Source organism: Filicampus tigris, chromosome 2, assembly GCF_054856515.1.
Source record: "Filicampus tigris isolate MCC_2025a chromosome 2, RoL_Ftig_1.0, whole genome shotgun sequence".
Taxonomy (NCBI): domain Eukaryota; kingdom Metazoa; phylum Chordata; class Actinopteri; order Syngnathiformes; family Syngnathidae; genus Filicampus; species Filicampus tigris.
Genome location: NC_141218.1, coordinates 25,397,430 through 25,419,236, shown reverse-complemented (window position 1 = coordinate 25,419,236; position 21,807 = coordinate 25,397,430). Strand labels below are relative to the sequence as shown.

The 21,807-nt window shown below is 41.6% G+C and overlaps 1 protein-coding gene across 1 annotated transcript in view; it reads right to left on the bottom strand.

Moving 5' to 3' along the window:
• Window positions 1–381: 381 nt before the first annotated feature.
• The window catches only part of ahnak (AHNAK nucleoprotein), a 35,154-nt gene continuing 13,728 nt past the window's right edge, over window positions 382–21,807 (bottom strand). The window contains exons 5-6 of the mRNA XM_086020670.1: window positions 21,511–21,728; window positions 382–21,196 (exon numbers count right to left, since the gene is read on the bottom strand). Coding sequence (XP_085876796.1) covers window positions 1,220–21,196; window positions 21,511–21,728 — 20,195 coding nt within the window. The 3' untranslated portion in view covers window positions 382–1,219. The remainder of the gene's footprint in view (window positions 21,197–21,510; window positions 21,729–21,807) is intronic.

Here is a 21,807-nt window from a genome sequence, read left to right as displayed (position 1 = left end):
TAAAGTTTTAAAAAATGTGTGAAAACATGTTATTAAAAGTTATTAGTAATATATATTATATACAATTCCTTCATTTAACAGCTCTAAAAATGAATTTAGTGTGGGTATTTTGTGTGATATTTGTTACTGCTTACACTCGAATTTGCAATATTTAAGGTTTCAACAAATAAAGAAGAAAATGTTAACATTTAGTAGCTACTCATTTTTTGTAATGAACATTTGATCATGATTGCATAAAACTAAACCTGTGCCTTTAAACCATCATGGTGGTTAACAAATCAAGTACACTTCATTAGTGACACATTGCAGCAGTCGGTAGCCTTTCAGAGCCATAAGAAACAAATGGAAAAAATGAAGAAACGTTGTCATCATGAGACAACATACATTCTATACATTTTAATTAGTTTATCAGAGAGAATGCACACAAAAGGAAAAACAAACAATTCATTCTCTGTCTGCACATATCGGATCAAATCTCTCTGAATGAAGTTTGTCGAAACACATAATCAATGACATTAATTGTTTGTGACATTTCATGCTGTATGAAGGGTGAAAAAGATGACCAGGAAAACTGTACAAAAAACAGGTTAGAATAAAAAATGATAACAGATGAAGAGCAAATGTGGACAAGGTGCGCTGAAAAGATATGAGTTTCTAAACATAGTGACTTGTCTGTGCAATTATGATCTATAAAACATCACCAAACAGAGTATGTTATACAGGCCCAGCTTTAAGATACAAAAATGACTGATTATACAAAAATCAAAGCTTCAAACAAAACTGGAAATGGTTTATATTTGTGTTTAAATGTATAAACTTCCTTCAAAATAACTACTTTGACTGTTTGGCGAAACAGACCCTGCATAAAATTAGACCACACCCATTCATGAACAACATTTAATTGAATGAAGCAGGACAAAATAATACCAGTAATAAATTGTTAGTGGAAAATTTGGTGAGATGGTATATTCTCAATAAATCTTGACTATGTACAGGAAAACAATATTTATTACAATACATTTTATTTACAGTTTGATAGGGCCTTAAAGTATCCCTCTTCTTTCTTCTTTCTGTCTATCACTGGTAAATTTAAAAATGAGATGACTGCATTTTCTCTCTTTATATGCGAACCGAGGTTTGAAAATAGTGTATGTCTGGTATCTGCTATATCTTCACGGGGTAAAGGTATTTTAGAGTTCGAGTTTCGATTGTCAACAATTTAATCATTTTTTGGTGATACAGACAGTTCAATTTTTGGGAACTTGAAAGCACCCCTTGACCCACTATCACTGCTGGATGATGATGACAATCTTGATTTTGGGGTGGCCAATGACACACCTGCACTACCCTCCACTCCTGCTTCACTGCCTTCACCATACGTCACCTCATACGAGCCCTTTGACTTGGAACCAAAACCTCCAAAGGTGCCAATCTTCAACTTGCCTTTCTTTCCTTTGACCTTTGGTCCACTTAGGTCTAATGAAATATCGCTACCCTCTGCTTCAAGGTGTCCTGAAGGGGAAACAACTGCGAGCCCACACTCATCGCTCAAAGAAGAAGATCGATGTCTTGACTTCTTGAAAAGATCCAGTGATGCTGACTTACTTTTGGGTGAAACACTGTGTCCAGCATCACCCTGAAATTGTAATTTTCCTTCTCCACTATGTACACTGAAATCTTTAGATACCTCTCCTTTTCCACTAGTACTCAGTTCCACTTCTGTACCCCGAAGGTCCCCTGCACTCCTGCCCTTTGCTTTTGCTTTGCCAAAAAAATTTGGTATCTTCACCTTTATCTTTCCTTCACTCTGCCTTATTTCTGGATTGGAAACGACAATATCCTGTGAGCAGTGAAGCTTTCCACTAGCTGCAACGTCTGTCGCAACCTTTCCATCATCCTCTTGGCTCACAATCTGCGGCAGAATAAAACCAAATTTTGGTACCTTGAGCTTGGGAAATGTCACTGTACCTTCAGGATACCGAAGGCCTCTAAAAGTGCCCCCTGCTGGAGAAATGTTGATGTCTGGCATTTTGATCTGGGGAGACTTTAATTTCACATCCAAACCTTCGTAACTAATATTTGGACTGCTGGTAACAGACCCCTGTAACTCTACAGTGGGGGATTTCAACTCCTCAGATAAAGATCCATCACCTTTGACTTTTGGGGATTTGATATCAAGCTCTACATCAGGAAATTGAAGTTTACTAAAAATTGGCTTTTTCATTTTTGATCTTTGGACATTAACTGTAGATGTTCCTGCTGTTACATCAATTGTTGGTGCCTCTGTGTCAAAATCTGGTTTCTTTGCCTTTCCTGTTACTTTCGGAAGTTTGAATTTACCCCTCTTCCCCTTTATGCTGACATCTATATCAGGATATGACAAATCACCTTTCATGTTTGAACTTTCAAATGCACCCTTAACTTTTGGATCACTGATATCCAATTCTGGTGCTTTGATTTCTCCATCAAAATTTGAATCAGAACTTGCCAAATTTAAATCAACTTTTGGCATGGAGATGTTTGGGCCTGAGATTTTTGGTATCTTTAATTTTGGTCCCTTAATCATACCACTGGGAATATTAATGTCAACGTCTGGTCCTTCAACACCAAATTTTGAGCCTTCAATATCACCTTTTGGGAAACTAACATTAACGTCTGGACTGTGAACACCAACCTGTGGGACTTTGACATCAATATTAGCTTTTGGAATGTTGACATCAATGTCAGGGCCCTCCAGTTTTGAACCTTTGAAGCCAAACTGTGGCATTTTTAATCTAGGAATTTCAAATCCACCCATAGAACCCTTAATGTCAACATTTGAATAATTGATATCCGTTGCTGTGGGTTTTAGCCCTCCCTCCAAATTAGGTACTGACAAATCTACATTGCCTTTGACTTTCGGACCTTTCAAATTGAAATCAGGTGTGGAGATGTCTAAATCAGCTCTGGGGAGATTGACATTAAGATTTGGGTCTTGAAGTTCAACTTTAGGGGCTTTGACATTAATATTGGCCTTGGGAAGGTCGATGCCAATGTCAGGGCCCTCCAGTTTCGGACCTTTGAAGCCAAATTGCGGCATTTTTAATCTAGGAATTTCAAATCCACCTGTAGAACCCTGAATGTCAACATTTGGATCTTTGATATCCATTCCTGGGGCTTTTAACTCTGCCTCAAAATTAGGTACTGACAAATCTACGTCGCCTTTGACATTTGAACCTTTCAGATTGAAGTCAGGCATGGAGATGCTCGATCCAGATATTTTGGGCATCTTGAATTTAGGTCCCTTGATCTTTCCACTGGCACTGTCAATGTTAACATCTGGCAATTCGCTTTCCAATTTTGGGCCCTTAATGTTCAAATCAGCTTTGGGAAGATTTACTTCAACTTTTGGCCCTTGAAGTTTAACCTCAGGGACTTTTACGTCAACATTGGCCTTGGGAAGTTTGATGTCAATGTCAGGCCCCTCCAGGTTTGGACCTTTTATGTCAAATCCTGGCATTTTGATTTTTGGCATTTCAAATCCAGCCTTGGGACCCTTAGTGTCAATTTTGGGGCCTTTAATATCAATTTCTGGTGCTTCAATGTCTCCCTCAATATTTGGTACTGCCATATCAACATCACCTTTGAGTTTAGGACCAGACAGGTGGAAATCCACATTAGGCAATGAAATGTTGGGTCCAGAGAGTTCTGGCATCTTGATTTTTGGTCCCTTGATCTTACCACCGGGACTGTCAATGTCAATATCTGGCCCTTCAAAATCCAATTCAGGACCTTTAATGGCCAAATCAGCTCTGGGTAGACTGTAATCAACTTTTGGGACTTTAATGTCAACCTCAGGCACATCTATATTTGCCTTGGGCATAGTTATGTCAACATCAGGACCCTCAAATTGTGGACCTTGTAAACCAAAGCCTGGCAGTTTAATTTTTGGTAATCCAAATCCACTGTTTGGCCCCTTAATGTCAGCTTTGACACCTTTCAGTTCAATTTCTGGTGCTTTCATATCGCCGTCAATATGTGGCAGCTCCATGTCGAGATCACCTTTGAGTTTGGGGCCCTTCAGATTCAAATTGAGATTTGGCATAGTGATGTTTGGTGCAGAGATGTTTGGCATTTTGAATTTTGATCCCTTCATTTTCCCACTGGGACTGTCAATATCAACATCTGGTCCTTCAATGTCTACTTTGGGTCCCCTAATTCCAACATTAACTTTAGGTAGACTCAAATCAACATCTGGCCCTTGAATATCAATATCAGCCCTGGGAAGGTTGATGTCTGTCTTTGGCCCCTGAAATTTCGGACCTTTTACATCAGCGCTTGGTACTTTAATATCCATGTCAGCCTTTGGAAGTGACATGTCTGAATCAATTTTGGCTTTTGGACTTTCAAGATTAAAATCAACATCAGGAAGGGAAAATTTTGTTCCCGTAAGAGATGGCATTTTGAGCTTTGTTCCTTTGATTTTTAAATTAGGATCCACACATTTTCCTTCTGGTCCTTCAATGTCAACATCTGGAAATTGTATTTCTCCACTGCCCTTAGTCAGATTAAGATCAGATCCTGGAATTTCAACCTTAGGAACCTTGAAACCAAATTTTGGTATCTTAAATTTGGGTCCTTTTATTTTGGGGCCTGTTACATCCATGTCTACATCCACTCTTTCAATACTACCAGTCTTTCCTTTGATGTTGACATTTCCTTGAGTCTGTTTCACATCAATTTCTGGATTCTTTATCTTTGGGCTCCTGAAACCGAACTTGGGCATTTTGAATTTCGATTTCTTAGTGCTGAATCCCGGAACATCAACAGTAACATCTTCCACATCAAGCTCAACGTTTGGCAAATCAATGTTTCCTTCACCATCACCCTGAAATTTTGGGAGGCTTATGTCAACTTCAGGACCCTTTACATTGAGACCTTTGAGGCCAAATTCTGGCATATCTAATTTTGGTAGTACAAATCCACTCTTTGGCCCCTGAATGTCAATTTTGGGACCTTTACTTTCTAGTTCTGGTGGATTTATACCTCCTTCAATGTTTGGTACCGACAAATCGACATCACTACGAAGATTAGGGCCTTTCAGAGTTAAATCCAGGCTTGGCATGGTAACGTTTGGCCCTGTGAGTTTTGGCATCTTGAATTTCGGTCCCTTAATCTTTGCAGTGGGGCTATCAATGTCAACATCAGGGCCCTCGAAATCCAGTTTAGTGCCTTTAATGTCCAAGTCAGCTTTGGGAAGATTGACATCAACATCTGGAGTTTGAATATCAATCCCAGGAACCTGAACATCACCTTCCAGCTTTGGTCCTTTGAACCCAAATTGTGGCATTTTCATTTTAGGCAATTCAAATCCAGGCATTTTAACATCAACTTTTGAGCCTTTAATGTCCATTTCCGGCACTTTAATATCTCCCTCGATATTTGGTATCGAAACATCAACATCACCTTTAAGTTCAGGGCCTTTCACATTAAGAGAGAGGTTTGGCATGGTGATGTTTGGTCCAGAGATTGTTGGCATCTTTAATTTAGGTCCCTTGATCTTCCAACCTGGACTGCCAACGTCAACATCTGGTACTTCAATGTCAAGATCTGGACCCTTGATGTCCACATCCGTTTTGGGAAGACTGAGATCAACCTCAGGGACTTTGACATCAATATTGGCCTTTGGAAGGTTGATGTCAACATCAGGACCCTCCAGTTTTGGACCTTTGAAACCGAATTCTGGCATTTTGATTTTTGGCATTCCAAATCCAGTCTTGCCCCCTTTGATGTCAACTTTTGGGCCTTTAATGTCCATTTCCGGCACTTTAATATCTCCTTCGATATTTGGTACAGAAACATCAACATCACCTTTGACTTTGGGACCTTTTAGATGGAAATCCAAATTTGGCATGTTGATATTTGGACCTGAGATGTTTGGCATCTTCATTTTTGGTGCCCTGATCTTCCAACCTGGACTGCCAATATCAACATCTGGCACTTCAACATCGAGATTAGGACCCTTGATGTCTAGATCAGTTTTGGGGAGACTGACATCAACTTCAGGGACCTTGATGTCAATATCAGTCTTGGGAAGGTTGATGTCAACGTCAGGACCCTCCAGTTTTGGACCTTTGAAGCCAAATTCTGGCATTTTGATTTTTGGCATTCCAAATCCGGTTTTGGGGCCCTTAATGTCAACTTTTGGGCCTTTGACGTCCATTTCTGGCACTTTAATACCTCCCTCAATATTTGGTAGGGAAACATCAACATCACCTTTAAGTTCAGGGCCTTTCACATTAAGAGCCAGATTTGGCATGGTGATGTTTGGTCCAGAGATTTTTGGCATCTTTAATTTAGGTCCCTTGATCTTCCAACCTGGACTGCCAACGTCAACATCTGGTACTTCAATGTCAAGATCTGGACCCTTGATGTCCACATCAGTTTTGGGAAGACTAAGATCAACCTCAGGGACTTTGACATCAATATTGGCCTTTGGAAGGTTGATGTCAACGTCAGTCCCTTCCAGTTTTGGACCTTTGAAACCGAATTCTGGCATTTTGATTTTTGGCATTCCAAATCCAGTCTTGCCCCCTTTGATGTCAACTTTTGGGCCTTTAATGTCCATTTCCGGCACTTTAATATCTCCTTCGATATTTGGTAGGGAAACATCAACATCACCTTTGACTTTGGGACCTTTTAGATGGAAATCCAAATTTGGCATGTTGATATTTGGACCTGAAATGTTTGGCATCTTCATTTTTGGTCCCTTGATCTTCCAACCTGGACTGCCAATATCAACATCTGGCACTTCAACATCGAGATTTGGACCCTTGATGTCTACATCAGTTTTGGGGAGACTGACATCAAATTCAGGGACCTTGATGTCAATATCAGTCTTGGGAAGGTTGATGTCAACGTCAGGACCCTCCAGTTTTGGACCTTTGAAGCCAAATTCTGGCATTTTGATTTTTGGCATTCCAAATCCAGTCTTGGCCCCTTTGATGTCCACTTCCGGCCCTTTAATATCTCCTTTGATATTTGGTACTGAGACATCAACATCACCTTTGACTTGAGGACCTTTTAGATGGAAATCCAAATTTGGCATGTTGAAATTTGGACCTGAGATGTTAGGTATTTTCATTTTTGGTGCCCTAATCTTCCAACCTGGACTGCCAATATCAACATCTGGCACTTCAATGTTGAGATCTGGACCCTGAATGTCTACATCGGTTTTGGGGAGATTGACATCAACTTCAGGGGCCATAATGTCAATATCAGTCTTGGGAAGGTTGATGTTAACGTCAGGACCCTCCAGTTTTGGACCTTTGAAGCCAAATTCTGGCATTTTGATTTTTGGCATTCCAAATCCGGTTTTGGGGCCCTTAATGTCAACTTTTGGGCCTTTGACGTCCATTTCTGGCACTTTAATATCTCCCTCAATATTTGGTAGGGAAACATCAACATCACCTTTGACTTTAGGACCTTTTAGATTTAAATCCAATTTTGGCATGTTGATATTTGGACCTGAGATGTCTGGGATCTTCATTTTCGGCCCCTTAATCTTCCAACCTGGACTGCCAATGTCAACATCTGGGACTTCAACGTCAAAATTTGGACCCTTGATATCAGTTTTGGGGAAACTGACATCAACTTCAGGAACATTGACATCAACATTGGCCTTTGGAAGGTTGATGTCAACGTCAGGACCCTCCAGTTTTGGACCTTTGAAGCCAAATTCTGGCATTTTTATTTTTGGCATTCCAAATCCGGTTTTGGGGGCCTTAATGTCAACTTTTGGGCCTTTGACGTCCATTTCTGGCACTTTAATATCTCCTTCGATATTTGGTACAGAAACGTCAACATCACCTTTAAATTCAGGGCCTTTCACATTAAGAGCCAGATTTGGCATGGTGATGTTTGGTCCAGAGATTTTTGGCATCTTTAATTTAGGTCCCTTGATCTTCCAACCTGGACTGCCAACGTCAACATCTGGTACTTCAATGTCAAGATCTGGACCCTTGATGTCCACATTAGTTTTGGGAAGACTGAGATCAACCTCAGGGACTTTGACGTCAATATTGGCCTTTGGAAGGTTGATGTCAACGTCAGGACCCTCCAGTTTTGGACCTTTGAAGCCAAATTCTGGCATACGGATTTTTGGCATTTCAAATCCTGTCTTGGCCCCTTTGATGTCAACTTTTGGGCCTTTGATGTCCACTTCCGGCCCTTTAATATCTCCCTCGATATTTGGTACTGACAGATCAACATCACCTTTGACTTTAGGACCTTTAAGATGGAGATCCAAATTTGGCATGTTGAAATTTGGACCTGAGATGTTAGGCATCTTCATTTTTGGTGCCCTGATCTTCCAACCTGGACTGCCAATATCAACATCTGGCACTTCAATGTTGAGATCTGGACCCTTGATGTCTACATCAGCTTTGGGGAGACTGACATCAACTTCAGGGGCCATAATGTCAATATCAGTCTTGGGAAGGTTGATGTCAACGTCAGGACCCTCCAGTTTTTGACCTTTGAAGCCAAATTCTGGCATTTTTATTTTTGGCATTCCAAATCCGGTTTTGGGGCCCTTAATGTCAACTTTTGGGCCTTTGACGTCCATTTCTGGCGCTTTAATATCTCCCTCGATATTTGGTACAGAAACGTCAACATCACCTTTAAATTCAGGGCCTTTCACATTAAGAGCCAGATTTGGCATGGTGATGTTTGGTCCAGAGATTTTTGGCATCTTTAATTTAGGTCCCTTGATCTTCCAACCTGGACTGCCAACGTCAACATCTGGTATTTCAATGTCAAGATCTGGACCCTTGATGTCCACATCCGTTTTGGGAAGACTGAGATCAACCTCAGGGACTTTGACATCAATATTGGCCTTTGGAAGGTTGATGTCAACGTCAGGACCCTCCAGTTTTGGACCTTTGAAGCCAAATTCTGGCATACGGATTTTTGGCATTTCAAATCCAGTCTTGGCCCCTTTGATGTCAACTTTTGGGCCTTTGATGTCCACTTCCGGCCCTTTAATATCTCCCTCGATATTTGGTACTGACACATCAACATCACCTTTGACTTTAGGACCTTTTAGATGGAAATCCAAATTTGGCATGTTGAAACTTGGACCTGAAATGTTAGGCATCTTTATTTTTGGTGCCCTGATCTTCCAACCTGGACTGCCAATATCAACATCTGGCACTTCAATGTTGAGATCTGGACCCTTGATGTCTACATCAGTTTTGGGGAGACTGACATCAACTTCAGGGGCCATAATGTCAATATCAGTCTTGGGAAGGTTGATGTCAACATCAGGACCCTCCAGTTTTGGACCTTTGAAGCCAAATTCTGGCATTTTGATTTTTGGCATTCCAAATCCGGTTTTGGGGCCCTTAATGTCAACTTTTGGGCCTTTGACCTCCATTTCTGGCACTTTAATATCTCCCTCGATATTTGGTAGGGAAACATCAACATCACCTTTGACTTTAGGACCTTTTAGATTTAAATCCAATTTTGGCATGCTGATATTTGGACCTGAGATGTCTGGGACCTTCATTTTCGGTCCCTTAATCTTCCAACCTGGACTGCCAATGTCAACATCTGGGACTTCAACGTCAAAATTTGGACCCTTGATATCAGTTTTGGGGAAACTGACATCAACTTCAGGAACATTGACATCAACATTGGCCTTTGGAAGGTTGATGTCAACGTCAGGACCCTCCAGTTTTGGACCTTTAAAGCCAAATTCTGGCATACTGATTTTTGGCAAATCAAATCCAGTTTTAGGGGCCTTGATGTCAACCTTTGGGCCTTTGATGTCCATTTCCGGCACTTTAATATCTCCCTCGATATTTGGTACGGAAACATCAACATCACCTTTCAGTTTAGGGCCTTTAAATTGGAAATCTACATCAGGCATGGAGATGCTTGGTCCTGAGATTTTCGGTATTTGGAATTTTGGTCCTTTGATTTTACCACTGGGACTGTCAATATCAACATCTGGTCCTTGGATGTCCAATTCTGTACCCTTAATTTTCAAACCAGCTTCAGGCCCTTGAGTGTCTACCCCCTTGGCCTTGATGTCAATATTAGCCTTGGGGGTTTTTATGTCAATGTCAGGACCTTCCAGTTTCTTACCTTTAAAGCCAAAGTCTGGCAATTTAAACTTTGGTAATCCAAAACCACTCTTAGAGCCTTTAATGTCAATCTTGGGACCTTTAATATCGAGATCTGGAGTTTTTATTTCTCCCTCTTTCAGGTGAAAATCCACATCAGGCATAGAGATGCTTGGCCCTGAGATCTTTGGCATCTTGAATTTTGGTCCCCTGATTTTACCACTGGGACTGTCAATGTCAAGATCTGGTCCTTCTATGTCTGTTTTTAGACCTTTAATATCCAAATCAGCTTTTGGGAGTCCAATATCAACGTCTGGCCCTTGAAGTTCAACGTCAGGGACTTTGATGTCAATATTACTCTTCGGAAGGTTGATGTCAAAATCTGGCCCCTCCAGTTTTGGACTTTTAAAGCCAAATGCTGGCATTTTGAATTTTGGAATTTCAAATCCAGGCTTGGGGCCCTTAATGTCAACTTTTGGGCCAGTGATATCCATCTCTGGTGCTTTAACATCTCCCTCCATATTTGGTACTGACATTTCAACATCGCCTTTAAGTTTAGGGCCTTTCAAATGGAAATCTACATCAGGCATAGAGATGCTTGGCCCTAATATTTTCGGCATCTTGAATTTTGTCCCCTTGATCTTTCCACTTGGACTTTCAATATCAAGATCTGGTCCTTTGATGTCCATCTTTCCACCTTTAATATCCAAATCGGCTCTTGGGAGATTTATGCCACCTGAGCCTGTAAGTTCAATCTCAGGAACTTTGACGCCAACATCAGTCTTGGGAAGGTTGATGTCAACATCAGGACCCTCCAGTTTTGGACCTTTGAAGCCAAATTCTGGCATTTTAATTTTTGGCATTTCAATTCCGGTTTTGGGGCCCTTAATGTCAACTTTTGGGCCTTTGATGTCCATTTCTGGCACTTTAATACCTCCCTCGATATTTGGTAGGGAAACATCAACATCACCTTTAAGTTCAGGGCCTTTCATATTCAGAGCCAGATTTGGCATGGTGATGTTTGGTCCAGAGATTTTTGGCATCTTTAACTTAGGTCCCTTGATCTTCCAACCTGGACTGCCAATACCAACATCTGGTAAGCTAACATCTACATCTGGACCCTTGATGTCTACATCAGTTTTGGGTAGACTGACATCAACTTCAGGGACCTTGACATCAATATTGGCCTTTGGAAGGGTGATGTCAACGTCAGGACCCTCCAGTTTTGGACCTTTGAAGCCAAATTCTGGCATTTTGATTTTTGGCATTCCAAATCCGGTTTTGGGGCCCTTAATGTCAACTTTTGGGCCTTTGACGTCCATTTCTGGCGCTTTAATATCTCCCTCGATATTTGGTAGGGAAACATCAACATCACCTTTAAGTTCAGGGCCTTTCATATTCAGAGCCAGATTTGGCATGGTGATGTTTGGGCCTGAGATGTTTGGCATCTTCAATTTTGGTCCCTTGAGCCTCCAACCTGGACTGCCAATTTCAGCATCTGGTACTTCAACGTTGAGATCTGGACCTTTGATGTCCACATCAGTTTTGGGGAGACTGACGTCAACTTCAGGGACCTTGATGTCAATATTAGCCTTGGGAAGGTTGATGTCAATGTCAGGACCCTCCAGTTTTGGACCTTTGAAGCCAAATTTTGGCATGTGGATTTTTGGCATTTCAAATTCAGTCTTGGCCCCTTTGATGTCAACTTTTGGGCCTTTGATATCCACTTCTGGACCTTTAATATCTCCCTCAACATGTGGTACTGAGACATCAACATCACCTTTGAGTTTAGGACCTTTCAGATGGAAATCCACATCAGGCATGGAGATGCTTGGTAACTTGAATTTTGGTCCCTTGATCTTTCCACTAGGACTGTCTATGTCAAAATCTGGTCCTTTGACATCAATGTTTCCACCTTTAATATCCAAATCGGCTCTAGGGAGATTTATGTCACCTTCTGTGCCTTTAAGTTCAACCTCAGGGATTTTTACATCAATATTAGCCTTGGGAAGGTTGACATCAACATCAGGACCCTCAAGTTTTGGACCTTTGAAGCCAAATTTTGGCATACTGATTTTTGGCATTTCAAGTCCAGTTTTGGGGCTCTTGATGTCAATTTTTGGCCCTTTAATGTCCACTTCAGGCACTTTAATATCTCCCTCGATATTTGGTGCTGACACATCAACATCACCTTTGAATTTAGGACCTTTTATATTAAAATCCAAGTGTGGCATGTTTATATTTGGGCCTGAGATGTTTGGCATCTTCAACTTTGGTCCCTTGATCTTCCAACCTGGACTGCCTATGTCAACGTCTGGTACTTCAACATCTACATCTGGACCCTTGATGTCCAAATCAGTTTTGGGGAGATTGACGTCAACTTCAGGGACCTTGACATCAATATTAGCCTTTGGAAGGGTGATGTCAAGGTCAGGACCCTCCAGTTTCGGACCTTTGAAGCCAAATTCTGGCATTTTGATTTTTGGCATTCCAAATCCGGTTTTGGGGCCCTTAATGTCCACTTTTGGGCCTTTGACGTCCATTTCTGGCCCTTTAATATCTCCCTCAATATTTGGGAGGGAAACATCAACATCACCTTTAAGTTCAGGGCCTTTCAGAGACAGATTTGGCATGGTGATGTTTGGTCCAGAGATTTTTGGCATCTTCATTTTTGGTCCCTTGATCTTCCAACCTGGACTGCCAACGTCAACATCTGGTACTTCAACATCTACATCTGGACCCTTGATGTCCAAATCAGTTTTGGGGAGACTGACGTCAACTTCAGGGACCTTGATGTCAATATTGGGCTTAGGAAGGTTGATGTCAACGTCAGGACCCTCCAGTTTTGGACCTTTGAAGCCAAATTCTGGCATTTTGATTTTTGGCATTCCAAATCCGGTTTTGGGGCCCTTAATGTCCACTTTTGGGCCTTTGACATCCATTTCTGGTGCTTTAATATCTCCCTCGATATTTGGTAGGGAAACATCAACATCACCTTTAAGTTCAGGGCCTTTCATATTTAGAGCCAGATTTGGCATGGTGATGTTTGGTCCAGAGATTTTTGGCATCTTTAAATTAGGTCCCTTGATCTTCCAACCTGGACTGCCAATACTAACATCTGGTAAGTCAACATCTACATCTGGACCCTTGATATCTACATCAGTTTTGGGTAGACTGACATCAACTTCAGGGACTTTGACATCAATATTGGCCTTTGGAAGGGTGATGTCAACGTCAGGACCCTCCAGTTTTGGACCTTTGAAGCCAAATTCTGGCATTTTGATTTTTGGCATTTCAAATTCAGTCTTGGCCCCTTTGATGTCAACTTTTGGGCCTTTGATATCCACTTCTGGACCTTTAATATCTCCCTCAACATTTGGTACTGAGACATCAACATCACCTTTGAATTTAGGACCTTTCAGATGGAAATCCACATCAGGCATGGAGATGCTTGGTAACTTGAATTTTGGTCCCTTGATCTTTCCACTAGGGCTGTCTATGTCAAGATCTGGTCCTTTGACATCAATGTTTCCACCTTTAAAGTCCAAATCGGCTCTAGGGAGATTTATGTCACTTTCTGAGCCTTTAAGTTCAACCTCAGGGATTTTTACATCAATATTAGCCTTGGGAAGGTTGACATCAACATCAGGACCCTCAAGTTTTGGACCTTTGAAGCCAAATTTTGGCATACTGATTTTTGGCATTTCAAATCCAGTTTTGGGGCTCTTGATGTCAATTTTTGGCCCTTTAATGTCCACTTCAGGCACTTTAATATCTCCCTCGACATTTGGTGCTGACACATCAACATCACCTTTGAATTTAGGACCTTTTATATTAAAATCCAAGTGTGGCATGTTTATATTTGGGCCTGAGATGTTTGGCATCTTCAACTTTGGTCCCTTGATCTTCCAACCTGGACTGCCTATGTCAACGTCTGGTACTTCAACATCTACATCTGGACCCTTGATGTCCAAATCAGTTTTGGGGAGATTGACGTCAACTTCAGGGACCTTGACATCAATATTAGCCTTTGGAAGGGTGATGTCAAGGTCAGGACCCTCCAGTTTCGGACCTTTGAAGCCAAATTCTGGCATTTTGATTTTTGGCATTCCAAATCCGGTTTTGGGGCCCTTAATGTCAACTTTTGGGCCTTTGACGTCCATTTCTGGCCCTTTAATATCTCCCTCAATATTTGGGAGGGAAACATCAACATCACCTTTAAGTTCAGGGCCTTTCAGAGACAGATTTGGCATGGTGATGTTTGGTCCAGAGATTTTTGGCATCTTTAATTTAGGTCCCTTGATCTTCCAACCTGGACTGCCTATGTCAACATCTGGTACTTCAATGTCGAGATCTGGACCCTTGATGTCCACATCAGTTTTGGGAAGACTGACATCAACCTCAGGGACTTTGACATCAATATTGGCCTTTGGAAGGTTGATGTCAACATCAGGACCCTCCAGTTTTGGGCCTTTGAAGCCAAATTCTGGCATATGGATTTTTGGCATTTCAAATTCAGTCTTGGCCCCTTTGATGTCAACTTTTGGGCCTTTGATATCCACTTCTGGACCTTTAACATCTCCCTCAACATTTGGTACTGAGACATCAACATCACCTTTGAGTTTAGGACCTTTCAGATGGAAATCCACATCAGGCATGGAGATGCTTGGTAACTTGAATTTTGGTCCCTTGATCTTTCCACTAGGACTGTCTATGTCAAAATCTGGTCCTTTGACATCAATGTTTCCACCTTTAATATCCAAATTGGCTCTAGGGAGATTTATGTCACCTTCTGTGCCTTTAAGTTCAACCTCAGGGATTTTTACATCAATATTAGCCTTGGGAAGGTTGACATCAACATCAGGACCCTCAAGTTTTGGACCTTTGAAGCCAAATTTTGGCATACTGATTTTTGGCATTTCAAGTCCAGTTTTGGGGCTCTTGATGTCAATTTTTGGCCCTTTAATGTCCACTTCAGGCACTTTAATATCTCCCTCGATATTTGGTGCTGACACATCAACATCACCTTTGAATTTAGGACCTTTTATATTAAAATCCAAGTGTGGCATGTTTATATTTGGGCCTGAGATGTTTGGCATCTTCAACTTTGGTCCCTTGATCTTCCAACCTGGACTGTCTATGTCAACGTCTGGTACTTCAACATCTACATCTGGACCCTTGATGTCCAAATCAGTTTTGGGGAGATTGACGTCAACTTCAGGGACCTTGACATCAATATTAGCCTTTGGAAGGGTGATGTCAAGGTCAGGACCCTCCAGTTTCGGACCTTTGAAGCCAAATTCTGGCATTTTGATTTTTGGCATTCCAAATCCGGTTTTGGGGCCCTTAATGTCCACTTTTGGGCCTTTGACGTCCATTTCTGGCCCTTTAATATCTCCCTCAATATTTGGGAGGGAAACATCAACATCACCTTTAAATTCAGGGCCTTTCAGAGACAGATTTGGCATGGTGATGTTTGGTCCAGAGATTTTTGGCATCTTCATTTTTGGTCCCTTGATCTTCCAACTTGGACTGCCAGTGTCAACATCTGGTAGTTCCACATCTAAATCTGTACCCTTAATGTCTACATCAGTTTTGGGAAGGCTGACATCAACATCGGGGACTTGGATGTCTATATTGCCTTTGGGAAGGTTGATGCCAATGTCAGGGCCTTCCATTTTTGGACGTCTAAAGCCAAATTCTGGCATTTTGATTTTTGGCATTTCAAATCCACCTTTGGGGCCCTGAATGTCAACTTTGGGGCCTTTTATATCCACTTCTGGAACTTTAATATCGCCTTCAGCATTTGGTACTGGGACATCAACATCACCTTTGAATTTAGGACCTTTCAGATGGAAATCCACATCAGGCATGGAGATGCTCGGCAACTTGAATTTTGGCCCCTTGATCTTTCCACTAGCACTATCTATGTCAAGTTCTGGTCCTTTGATGTCAATGTTCATATCTTTTATATCAAAATCAGTTTTGGGGAGATTTACATCAACTTCCGAGCCTTGAAGTTCAACCTCAGGGACTTTGACATCAATATTAGCCTTGGGGAGGTTGACATCAACATTAGGATCCTCCATTTTTGGACCTTTGAAGCTAAATTTTGGCATACTGATTTTCGGCATTTCAAATCCAGTCTTGGGGCCTTTAATGTCAACTTTTGGGCCTTTGATGTCCACTTCTGGCGCTTTTATACCTCCCTCAATATTTGGTACTGACACATCAATATCACCTTTGACTTTAGGACCTTTCAGATTTAAATCCATATGTGGCCTGTTGATAGTTGGGCCTGAGATGTTTGGCATCTTCACTTTTGGTGCCTTGATCTTCCAACCTGGACTGCCAATGTCAACATCTGGTACTTCAATGTCAAGATCTGGACCCTTGATGTCCACGTCAGTTTTGGGAAGACTGACATCAACCTCAGGGACTTTGACATCAATATTGGCCTTTGGAAGGTTGATGTCAACATCAGGACCCTCCAGTTTTTTACCTGTAAGGCCAAATTTTGGCATACTGATTTTTGGCATTTCAAATCCAGCCTTGGCGCCTTTGATGTCAACTTTAGGGCCTTTTATGTTCACTTCCGGCCCTTTCATATCGCCCTCGATATTTGGTACTGACACATCAATATCACCTTTGACTTTAGGACCTTTCAGATTTAAATCCATATGTGGCCTGTTGATAGTTGGGCCTGAGATGTTTGGCATCTTAACTTTTGGTGCCTTGATCTTCCAACCTGGACTGCCAATGTCAACATCTGGTACTTCAATGTCAAGATCTGGACCCTTGATGTCCACGTCAGTTTTGGGAAGACTGACATCAACCTCAGGGACTTTGACATCAATATTGGCCTTTGGAAGGTTGATGTCAACATCAGGACCCTCCAGTTTTTTACCTGTAAGGCCAAATTTTGGCATACTGATTTTCGGCATTTCAAATCCAGTCTTGGGCCCTTTAATGTCAACTTTTGGGCCTTTGATGTCCACTTCTGGCGCTTTTATACCTCCCTCAATATTTGGTACTGACACATCAATATCACCTTTGACTTTAGGACCTTTCAGATTTAAATCCATATGTGGCCTGTTGATAGTTGGGCCTGAGATGTTTGGCATCTTCACTTTTGGTGCCTTGATCTTCCAACCTGGACTGCCAATGTCAACATCTGGTACTTCAATGTCAAGATCTGGACCCTTGATGTCCACGTCAGTTTTGGGAAGACTGACATCAACCTCAGGGACTTTGACATCAATATTGGCCTTTGGAAGGTTGATGTCAACATCAGGACCCTCCAGTTTTTTACCTGTAAGGCCAAATTTTGGCATACTGATTTTTGGCATTTCAAATCCAGCCTTGGCGCCTTTGATGTCAACTTTAGGGCCTTTTATGTTCACTTCCGGCCCTTTCATATCGCCCTCGATATTTGGTACTGTCACATCAATATCACCTTTGACTTTAGGACCTTTCAGATTTAAATCCATATGTGGCCTGTTGATAGTTGGGCCTGAGATGTTTGGCATCTTAACTTTTGGTGCCTTGATCTTCCAACCTGGACTGCCAATGTCAACATCTGGTACTTCAATGTCAAGATCTGGACCCTTGATGTCTACATCAATTTTGGAGAGACTAACATCAACTTCAGGGGCATTTATGTCAACATCAGTCTTGGGAAGGTTGATGTCAACATCAGGACCCTCCAGTTTTGGACCTTTGAAGCCAAATTCTGGCCTTTTAATTTTTGGCATTTCAATTCCGGTTTTGGGGCCCTTAATGTCAACTTTTGGGCCTTTGATGTCCATGTCTGGCACTTTAATACCTCCCTCGATATTTGGTAGGGAAACATCAACATCACCTTTAAATTCAGGGCCTTTCACATTAAGAGCCAGATTTGGCATGGTGATGTTTGGTCCAGAGATTTTTGGCATCTTTAATTTAGGTCCCTTGATCTTCCAACCTGGACTGCCAACGTCAACATCTGGTATTTCAATGTCAAGATCTGGACCCTTGACGTCCACATCCGTTTTGGGAAGACTGAGATCAACCTCAGGGACTTTGACATCAATATTGGCCTTTGGAAGGTTGATGTCAACGTCAGGACCCTCCAGTTTTGGACCTTTGAAGCCAAATTCTGGCATACGGATTTTTGGCATTTCAAATCCAGTCTTGGCCCCTTTGATGTCAACTTTTGGGCCTTTGACGTCCACTTCTGGCACTTTAATATCTCCTTCGATATTTGGTACAGAAACGTCAACATCACCTTTAAATTCAGGGCCTTTTACATTAAGAGCCAGATTTGGCATGGTGATGTTTGGTCCAGATAATTTTGGCATCTTTAATTTAGGTCCCTTGATCTTCCAACCTGGACTGCCAATGTCAACATCTGGTATTTCAACATCTAAATCTGGACCCTTGATGTCTACATCAGTTTCGGGGAGACTGGGGAGACTGACATCAACTTCAGGGGCCTTGATGTCAATATCAGTCTTGGTAAGGTGGATGTCAATGTCAGGACCCTCCAGTTTAGGACCTTTAAAGCCAAATTGTGGCATTTTGATTTTTGGCATTTCAGTTCCGGTTTTGGGGCCCTTGATGTCAATTTTTGGGCCTCTGATGTCCATTTCTGGCGCTTTAATATCTCCCTCGATATTTGGGAGGCAAACATCAACATCACTTTTAAGTTCAGGGCCTTTCACATCAAGAGCCAGATTTGGCATGGTGATGTTTGGTCCAGAGATTTTTGGCATCTTTAATTTAGGTCCCTTGATCTTCCAACCTGGACTGCCACTGTCACCATCTGGTATTTCAACTTCTAAATCTGGACCCTTGATGTCTACATCCGATTTTGGGAGACTGACATCAACTTTAGGGGCCTTAATATCAATATTAGTCTTGGGAAGGTTGATGTCAACATCAGGACCCTCCAGTTTTGGACCTTTAAAACCAAATTCTGGCATTTTATTTTTACGCATTTCAACTCCAGTTTTGGGCCCTTTGATATCAATTTTGGGACCTTTAATGTCCACTTCAGGAACTTTAATATCTCCCTCGATATTTGGTAAGGAAACATCAACATCACCTTTAAGTTCAGGGCCTTTCACATCAAGAGTCAGATTTGGCATGGTGATGTTTGGTCCAGAGATTTTTGGCATCTTTAAATTAGCTCCCTTGATCTTCCAACCTGGACTGCCAATGTCACCATCTGGTATTTCGACATCTAAGTCTGGACCCTTGATGTCTACTTCAGTTTTGGGGAGACTGAGATCAACCTCAGGGGCCTTGATGTCAATATTAGTCTTGGGAAGGTTCATGTCAATGTCATGACCCTCCCGTTTTTGATCTGTATGGCCAAATTCTGGCATTCTGATTTTTGGCATTTCAAATCCAGTTTTGGTGCCTTTGAGATGAATTTTTGGACCTTTTATGTCCACTTCCGGTACTTTAATATCTCCCTCGATATTTGGTACTGACACATCAACATCACCTTTGACTTTAGGACCTTTTAGATGCATATCCAAATTTTGCATGTTGATATTTGGACCTGAAATGCTTGGCATCTTGACTTTTGGTCCCTTGATCTTCCAACCAGGACTGCCAATGCCAACATCTGGTACTTCAACATCCAAATCTGGACCCTTGATGTCTACATCCATTTTGGGGAGGCTAACATCAACTTCAGGGGCCTTGATGTCAATATTAGTCTTGGTGTCAACGTCAGGACCCTCCAGTTTTGGACCTTTGAAGCCAAATTCTGGCATTTTAATTTTTGGCATTCCAAATCCGGTTTTGGGGCCCTTAATGTCTACTTTTGGTCCTTTGATGTCCACTTCTGTCAATTTACTACCTCCCTTGATATGTGGTACAGACATATCCACGTCACCTTTGAGATTAGGGCCTTTCAGATTTAAATCCACCTCAGGCATTGAGATTTTTGAACCTGTGATGTTTGGCATTTCCAATTCTGGTCCCTTGACTTTACCAAAGGTACTGTCAAGTTCTATCTCTGGTGCTTCAACATCTCGTTCAGTAGTCTGTGAAGACAGACCTATGTCACCTTTGACTTGGGGGCCTTTCAGATTAAATTCCACCTTTGGCATGGTAGTGCTTGCGCCTGATATGTCAGGTTTGGGAATACATTTACTAATCTGTGTGCCTTCTCCTTTTAGTCCTTTGTTGTTTACCTCTGGACCCTGGATTACGACATCTGGTGTTTTTACGTTCCCATCCATCTTTGGAGTTGACATGTTCACTTTTCCCTTTATTTGTGGGCCTGTCTGACTAATCTCACTTTCATGAGTTTTTATATCAAAATTGGAACCTTTCGCTACAGGTGATGATATATTTATTTGAGGCTTTTTGAAATCGCCTTGTTTCTGCTCAAGAGTTATGTCTGGGCTGCGAATGTGGTACTTTTTTGTTTGAATGCTGACATTAGTATTTGCAGAAGGACTCTTCAATTCACTTCCAGCATCAGTAAAACCTCCGCTCAATGAGACGTTTGGAATATTAATTGGGCCGGATTCCTTTGCATGTGGGTGACTAACAGTAATTTCTGGTAACTTTACCTTTGTTCCTTCACCCTCTTGAGTTTTTTCTATGGATGTCACAAAAATCTGTTTTCCTTTTTCTGGTATAGACACACATATTGACCCTCCGTTGTCATTATCTGTTGTAAAAACCTCACTACCTCCTGTCCCTCCCATTGAAACATGCCTACTACCAGTGTTTGAACTCTCACTTAGCTTGTAAGAGACATCGCCCGAGTCAAAAACTCTTCCTTCAGCTCCCACTTTACCTGAAGGGCTGCCATGTGAGATCCTTAATCCTAAAGAGCCATCCCCTGACTCTTGCCCCTGTCCCTTCAAATCTGGACTTGAAAGCTCAAGTTGCTCACTTATGCCACTCGGCATGTCCACAGTGTAGGTAGTGATACGGCGGGTAACAGTTGTAATTGTGCTGCCGTCGCTACTTGTGCTGCTATGCCGCTCCGTGCGCACATCTACTCCTTCGGCAAGGTCTTCAGACTTGAGCCTCGGTTTGATCTTCCTTGTGTAAATCCTTTTATAGTCTTCATCATCCCCGCTCTGTTAAAAAAAAAAATTGCAGACAGACAGCATTAGAATAGCACTAATGTACAGATTATATAAAAGCAAAGCATGATTTTCAAATACTATTATTCAACAACACCGTGGGCTGCAAACAAATACAACACCATGTGGTGTTCAGTTTTTTTTTCTAACGTTCAACTAATGCATAAAATATATTTTGGAATTTTTTTAATATGTTTCAATAATAACCCTCTGTTCAACAACATTATGAGATTCAACCGCATATTTTAATGGATTCCCCAGTAGATAAGAAGTAACATGTTAAAAATGTTTTTTTTAAAAAGACTTACAAGAAGGATGTCTGGACTGGAGCTTCCAAACTTCCCCTCCCATGTCAAAGTACCCAATGGAGAACGGCATGGTGTGCTCAGGGGAGAGCAGCATGGGGATTTGTCTTTATTTTGTAGTTTTAATCCAACCTTGTGACGGTTCAGTGTCTTCAGCAGCTCAGCTGTTTCTTCTGAGCTCATATTGTCAAAATAGATTGTTGCACCCACAATCTGGTCACCTATTAAATAAAGGTGCATAAGTTTGAGTAAGAAAGATCATGAATAAACCAGGTTTTGTAAAATTTTACTTTGGAAACA